This window comes from Triticum urartu, chromosome 5 (assembly GCF_003073215.2).
Source record: "Triticum urartu cultivar G1812 chromosome 5, Tu2.1, whole genome shotgun sequence".
NCBI classification, from domain to species: Eukaryota; Viridiplantae; Streptophyta; class Magnoliopsida; order Poales; family Poaceae; genus Triticum; species Triticum urartu.
In genome coordinates, this window is record NC_053026.1 from 383,657,387 (window position 1) to 383,664,768 (window position 7,382).

General features: G+C 45.0%; 1 protein-coding gene across 1 annotated transcript; it reads left to right on the forward strand.

Annotated features, from left to right (window-relative positions):
- The first annotated feature begins 994 nt into the window (after positions 1 to 994).
- Positions 995 to 6,279, forward strand: LOC125509184 (mitogen-activated protein kinase kinase kinase NPK1-like). The gene is made up of 17 exons (XM_048674096.1): positions 995 to 1,543; positions 1,645 to 1,686; positions 1,782 to 1,847; positions 1,941 to 2,051; positions 2,130 to 2,210; positions 2,310 to 2,387; positions 2,987 to 3,069; positions 3,703 to 3,784; positions 3,862 to 3,962; positions 4,087 to 4,126; positions 4,236 to 4,295; positions 4,377 to 4,429; positions 4,526 to 4,664; positions 4,795 to 5,013; positions 5,094 to 5,437; positions 5,557 to 5,624; positions 5,708 to 6,279. The coding sequence occupies exons 1-17, from the start codon at positions 1,142 to 1,144 to the stop codon at positions 5,785 to 5,787; spliced, it is 2,049 nt and encodes a 682-aa protein (XP_048530053.1). The 5' UTR covers positions 995 to 1,141; the 3' UTR covers positions 5,788 to 6,279.
- Positions 6,280 to 7,382: the final 1,103 nt, after the last annotated feature.

Below are 7,382 nucleotides of genomic sequence, written 5' to 3' on the forward strand. Positions count from 1 at the left end.
GCCTCCACCGGCCGCTCCTCCGTGGTGATTGCAGGTCGCGCTTGGAGTTTGGCGACCGCCGCCGAGCTGATCCACACGCCGCTCCAGATCGGGGCGCCATTGGCCCAGATCGTCCAGCTTGGCGGTGTGGGAGCGGATGTCGGAGTGGATCGCGTCGAGAGAGTTGGTGAGCTTGTCGAAGTAGTCTTTGAAGGACGGATCCATGGCGCTAAGTCGATCCTTGATCGATTTCTGCAGCCTCATCTCGATCAGATGCGCCAGGGTGTGGATCGATGGCTCCGAATACCAGATGTTAACAACCCAATGATATCTCTCTCGATCTATTGCAGTATCTCACGAATCTAGTGGCAATTAGGATTACAATCATTGGATACACAAATTGGGAGGAAGGGAAAGGGAAAGAGAGCCGCCGCCGGTTTCGCCGTGATCCACTGGATACCTAGCGCTTGCGTGTGAGTCAGCGTTAAGTAGCTGGTGGGGAACTGGTTCACACCCACTCCGGCCTGCTGACCCTGCTGTTGGGCCGCTTCTGCCTGATGGGCCGAGCCGGTGGTGAGGCCGGGTCTCTGTCCTTTGTCGAGCCTGAGCTGTCTGTGGCCTTGACATTTGTACTCTCTTCATCCCAAAATACTCCATCCGTTCTTAAATATAAGTCTTTTTAAAGATTTCAACGCGGACTACATACGAAGCAAAATGAGTGAATGTACTCTTGAAAATGTCTATATACATTTGTATGTAGTCTTTATTAAAACCTAGGAGTACTTATATTTAGAAACGGGTGGCTGATTTAGTATGGATTTGAACTGACTGAGCTTCATGGCAGCAGCGCATTCTTTTCCCTGTCCACTTGACCTGACGTGGCACCCGTTCCTGGCGCACAGCGCTCCCCCGGTTAATCAACGCGGCCACACGTACGTACTCCCATCCCCAAAGCCGATTCCTCGCCGCGCCTAACGGTCGCGAGGGGCATCTAGGTCCATTCACCGCCCCCGCAAACCCCAGAATTTCAAAATCCCGCAGCCGAGAGCGGCGCCTCCATCCTCCCCCACTCCCCCCCGATTCGATCCCCACCCCACCATCCGACGCGACGCCGCCGCCGACACGACACCGAAGGCGCGCGCCCGAGCCTAGACCGCGGGCCATGCGACGGGACGCCGCTGGCCCCGGCGGCGGCGCCGGCGCCGGGTTCCACGATCTGTTCGACTCCGTGCGCCGATCCATCAACTTCCGCACCAGCGCCGCCGCGCCCCCGGAGCCTCCGGCGGGCCCCCTCGGCGGGGGCCCTGCGGGGGGTATCGGCGTCCGGATCAGCTCCTGCCTCCGCAAGTCGAGGGGGATGGGGCTGCTCGGGCTCATCTCCAAGAGCCCCTCGCCGCCGCGCCGCCTGCTGCCGCCGACGCCCGTGCCCGCCGACGGGGGCGGCCGCGCGGGGGAGATCCCGCCGATCCGGTGGCGGAAGGGCGAGATGATCGGCTCCGGCGCGTTCGGGCAGGTCTACCTCGGGATGAACCTGGACACCGGGGAGCTCCTCGCAGTAAAGCAGGTGCCGGGATTTCGCGATTTGGTGATCTGGTTTGTACTGTCTGGAGACTTGGAGTCATTCGTTAGACTAACTCCTCTCCCTTGTATGATTTTCGGTTCCAGGTTTTGATCGGGAGCACCAACGCGACCCGGGAGAAAGCCCAAGTGAGTAGCACTTCTCCAACCGATTTGGTTACCAGTTTAGTTGTTGAGGCTTTCCTTTATGTGAGGTGATTTGTGGCTTTTGTTTCTACGATTAGGCGCATATAAGAGAACTTGAGGAAGAAGTGAAGCTCCTCAAGAACCTTTCGCACCCCAATATTGTGGTTAGTAGATGAAAGATCGATTACATTTTAGATTCTCTATACTTGACTGCTAGACTAGTTGTTTGATCTATGTGCTTCCTTTGGTTTGAGAAGAGGTACCTTGGGACAGTCCGTGAGGAAGACACACTGAATATCCTGCTGGAGTTTGTTCCTGGAGGGTCTATCCAGTCGCTTCTTGGAAAACTCGGTTCATTCCCGGAGGCAGTAAGTAACCATCAATCATGTGGTTTTCTGTGATTTGACTCACAGAAGAGAAACTGATTCGTTGTGTATTTTGATCAGGTCATTAGGAAGTATACTAGGCAGATTTTGCAAGGGTTGGAATATCTGCATAGCAATGCAATAATACATAGAGACATTAAGGTAAAAACTCTGAAGCCTGAATATACTAGAGTCTTTGTGTCATTTGATTGTTTGGCTGTGCTAATTATCTTGATGATCATGGGATTGTTTTTAATTCAGGGTGCAAACATTCTTGTTGATAACAAAGGCTGCATTAAGCTTGCTGATTTTGGGGCATCTAAGCAAGTTGCCAAGTTGGTAAGATCGATGTTCAGTATGCTGTTAAGGTCGAGTATAATCTAGCTTGGAAGAAGTAAAGCCTTCATGTGCTTGTCAAGTGATCAAAACAGTAATTTACAACAGAATAGCAAATGTTAAACCTTTCCTGTGTAATTATGCCATCAGATTATGGATTCTTATTTATTGCTCTTGACTACCTGTGTGCATGAAACATGGAAGTGTGAAAAGTGTGAGTTTAGTTCCGAGCAGGCTTATCCAAGGATTAATACATGGTTTGTTAAACTTGCAATTCCAAAAATAGGATGGTCCAAAGGATAACATGTTGTTATCCCCCCCCCCCCTTTAATTTTCTTGCGGAGTAACATTATCTTATGTTGCAGTGCCAATCCTCCTAACTTACAATAATATGATTACTGATTTCATGGAAAGACCCTTGCGCACCGTATTGTTGATAACTCCGCACGTTTGTTGCAACATCATTGTATATAAGTTATCCGCCTGCTACAACTTTATCTGTCATTAGTAGATGTGATGATTCATTTGTCACTGTGCTTTCTTTGTGCAAGTAATTCCCATGTCAATGCACTTAACGACAATGTTCAATGCTTTGGTGTCAGGCTACTATGACAGCAGCTAAAACGATGAAAGGCACGCCACACTGGATGGCACCTGAAGTCATTGTGGGGAGTGGGCATACCTTGTATGTGAAACTCTTCCAGTACTTTATTTCTTGCCTTTATTTTTGAATTTGGACAGGCCCAAAGCCTATGCACTAATTAATCCCAGAGTACCATATTTTAGTTCTATATTTTTCCAATACTTTTAAGAAATAAAAAATGCTAAAAGTTTCCCTGCTTCAATGATAAGTTGATAACTTGGAAAATGGAAGTTTTATACCAAATCATGGACCTGGATTGGAACTATCCACTAGACCACTACTAGATTTCGGGGAAGCACGAAAGCACTACTTGGTCAGAACAATATGTCTACCTCCTGAGTTACCCATAGGGCCTTACAGTTCCATTTTGATGTATTAGTTTATTTATGCCTTATTTTTGTCCAAGCACAGAACAAGCTGAGCAGCAAGCAGCAAGCAGCAACAGTATTTCTTATTGTGAGATAATCGGCTAATATTTAATTTGTAGCTTTAATATACACTAAAAAAATATTCTTATGGATGTTTACCTAAAAAAATATTCTTATGGATGTCTAATTTGTACTAACAACTAAGGGAGTATAAGATTATTCTAATGTACAAAAAAACTATTTCATTCATCTCATTCTCTATTTGTTCTTATTTTATGAGCTGATCCCCACCCTTCCAATCTCTCAGCTCTGCAGATATCTGGAGTGTGGGATGCACAGTCATTGAAATGGCTACTGGTAAACCACCATGGAGCCAGCAGTATCAGGAGGTAAACTTTTGTCCTCCCAGGTCCTAAAAGTTGTTTTATTTTTTGGTTATTCATTGCACTAACGAAATCTTTTTCAGGTTGCGCTTCTATTTCATGTTGGAACCACAAAGTCGCACCCACCAATACCTGAACATATCTCACCAGAGGCTAAAGATTTTCTGCTGAAATGCCTGCAGAAGTATGCCTGTTGTTGTCATATCTTTCACCTCACTAATATTTTGTCTGAAAGCATTACAAAACTACTTGCAACTGAAGTTTTCTGACTTTCTTATCTGTTGCTGTGGGTAATTTTCTTCTTCCAGGGAACCAGAGCTGAGGTCTAGCGCGTCAGATTTATTGAAGGTACATTCGATTTGATTTCCTGCATCTTAAACATGTCTATGGTTCTAAGTGTATGATGATGCTATTTTCGTTTGTTTGTAAATGTGACATCTCAAACGACTTATTGCAGCATCCGTTTGTGACCGGAGAATTTGATGACCGGCAGCTACTCAATCGTACTCCACAGAAGGTTGGATTGCTGGCATAATGACGTCGCTTGCTCAGCTTGTTTGGCTTAGTACTAACCTAACCTCTCTAAACAATGACACAGGATGCTTCCGTGAATGAGCTTTTCGCACATGATGCGGATACGCCAACAGAGATGTAAGTAACTCCTGTGATTCCTGAGCTCGTGCCATTCTACACAATCTCATTTTTGTTTTCTTTTTATGACACTGCAACTTATTTAATTGCTCCCAGGGGTTTGAATCATTCTGGCAACTGGTCAACAATTAATTCAAACAGATCATCTAAAATCAAACCCCTATGGGAGGGTGGTGGTGATGACGATGACATGTGTGAGTTTGCTGACAAAGACGATCATCCAGCAGTTGGATCTGTAAGAGTTTTGCTTCAGCTGTTAACTTCTCTAAGAATTTCGTTTGATCTTCTACTCTGCATTTCAAAATTTGATATATGAAAGAAGTTGTTATGTCCTCATGTTTAATTCTGGGGTCTGTCAATTCCAGAGCTATAATCCTATGTCTGAACCATTTGATGATGACTGGAAAAGCAAGTACAACATGAGCCCAGAGCAAAGTTCTCATCAGTCGAGGGAATTTGGTGGATTAGCCAAGCATCCTGAAAGCAGCATGACCGAAAATGATTTTACCTTCCCTTGCGAGGGAAGTTGTGAAGATGACGATGTACTTACCGAGTCAAAAATAGAAGCATTTCTTGATGAAAAGGTACTTTACACTTATGAGAATACACAAATACAGTACCTTACTGCTAGTACTTAAATGCTACTTGCTGGTTTTCTCGTCAGGCCCTTGATCTGAAGAAGCTACAAACACCTTTATATGAAGAATTCTACAATAAAGTGAATGCCGGGAGCTCTCATGGAGTTGATCAAACTTCCAATGGTAAATTCATAAATAGTCCGAAACTACCCCCTCGTGGAAAGTCGCCTCCAGGTAAGATGAGGGGAGGTCCAGCGGTGGCAACGCCTTGTGATACCATTTTGAATAGCAGTACGATGGCTGAAAGCTGCAGCAGGCAATTCTCAAGAGACGGCGGTGTAGATAGCAGCCGGATTTTGAGAGAAATAGCTTCCCCTCAGCTCAATGAGCTTGGGGATAAAGTTCATATTGATGTCCAAGATAGCCCAAGGTTTGCTTACATACCTAACCTTGCTTCGATGACTGAAATTATGTGCAAAAACCTTAGGTGCATTGCATCTCTGCTAGCACTGGTACATGATCTAATAGGGGACTTATTTCTGATAACAGCATCAGCTTTGCTGAGAGGCAACGAAAATGGAAAGAGGAGTTGGACCAGGAGCTTGAGAGGGAAAGAGGTAAGTGTAGCTTCTGTTACCTACTCCTAAGTAAGTCGACTCATGAAATAGTTTATTGAATGTTGATTTCATTTCACCAACAGTGATGAGGTTAGCTGGCTGTGGCAAGACACCGTCTCCAAGTAGACGGCCCAGCATCGGGAAGCGAGAGCGCCATCAATAGACAGCAACACTCGTTCCACAGTGACCGAAGATAGCTATACAGTGCTAGTGACTGGCGGCAACAGCAGTACAGTCTGCAAGGCTTGATTGTTCGCCACAGTGCATATCCAGATGGCTGCCCGAATCAGGCTGGTGCAAGTAGATCTTCTTCCAACTTCAAAGAGGACCGGGGTAGGGGGCAGCCTTCTGGACTCATGGCCATGACCATAGCGCTACCCGAAGAACGGCGTACTAACCTGGGAGAACGTTGTGCTGACAGTTTCCTGCCAAGGGTTGTGGCATTTTTCATTCTTTGCGGTGCTATGCGTGCTCTGTTTCAGTCGCATGGCTTATATTTGAGGCCTATATATTGAAAACAAAGTTTGTTGTATAGATTTTGGGTTGGCGAGCAACATGGGGCATGGGGCTTGGTTTTGTATGGAGCTTGTTTATGGAAAGCGTGTAATAAGCCAAGTAATGCAGATTATGGAAGATTTCGTTTGTTGATTGTTAATTTCCTTCAGGCGCTTCAGTTTGGTGAAGTTGTTGTACACTCTGAGCAGCTGCAATACTGAACACATGCCACTATGTAAGTTTGATTCTCTCTCTCGCTGAAAGTATAAAATGATACGAGGATATGATTTGCTTCTTTCTCATTCGAGCTGAACAAAGCAACATCAGGGCCTGCATACTCTGCTACACACTTAACATTGCTGAAGAAACGTTTAATCTACTAAAAAATTGGAAATTGGTGAAATTGCTCTTTGTTGTGTTCGACAGGATTACATGAAAGAGGACAATGAGAAAACAGAGAAGGGAGGGCGACAGTTTCAACACCAAAGTCCTGTTTAGGGGAGGGAGTACAAAAAAATGGGTTAACGACTTGAGATCCTCCAAGTCCCTTTCTTTTTTTCTGACAGAGGGATCATCCAAGTCCTTGTACAAGAGAGGTGCTTATATTCATGTGAGCATTTACAAGAGGTGACATAAAGAACTTATAACTATTATACAATGTTGATGTATAAATGTATTGTTTAGTCTTTTCTAACAGATCGGTCTTTTGATTGCATTGGCTAAAGCATGCACTTCTACATATAACACATACTTTTACTGTACTGTCTAGATCTTGCCCTGCTTGTTTCGGCTTTAGGCTGGCAAGTCTTTTGCCCGGTTAAAAAAAAACAGATTCTTGCAGGAAAAACTAGAAGCTGAAACAAAACAACTATTTGGAATTAGCTTTGCCAATGAAGGTGAATCTGAATTCAGACCATTTTTAGTGCAATTACCCAAAGTACGATCCCAGTATGCGTTAGCACCCCCCTTGAATCCCACACTAAACAAAAACACAAAACCACCGTATGTTAGCCCCCTCCCCCCAGCCCACCTCGAATCCCACACTAAACCAAAACACAAATTATGCATGCCCTTAGCGATTCTTCACATATTTTGGGTGCAAAGTTGTTGTGGGAAATTGGGATTGAGGAAAATCTCTTTCCCCGGTCAGCTTTACAAATTTGTTTGTACATATCTAAAATTGTTCACGGTTGTGATAACTTTTTCATTGGGTGCAAAACATATTGTATCGTCTCACTTTCGGTTGGTTGAAAAATAGTATTT

Bases quoted from the DNA above. Each gene is read 5' to 3' on its own strand.
- LOC125509184 (XM_048674096.1), top strand. From the start codon at position 1,142: ATGCGACGGGACGCCGCTGGCCCCGGCGGCGGCGCCGGCGCCGGGTTC. The intron at 4,127-4,235 runs GTACATTCGATT...GACTTATTGCAG, and splicing joins GCGCGTCAGATTTATTGAAG to CATCCGTTTGTGACCGGAGA. The intron at 4,430-4,525 runs GTAAGTAACTCC...AATTGCTCCCAG, and splicing joins GCGGATACGCCAACAGAGAT to GGGTTTGAATCATTCTGGCA.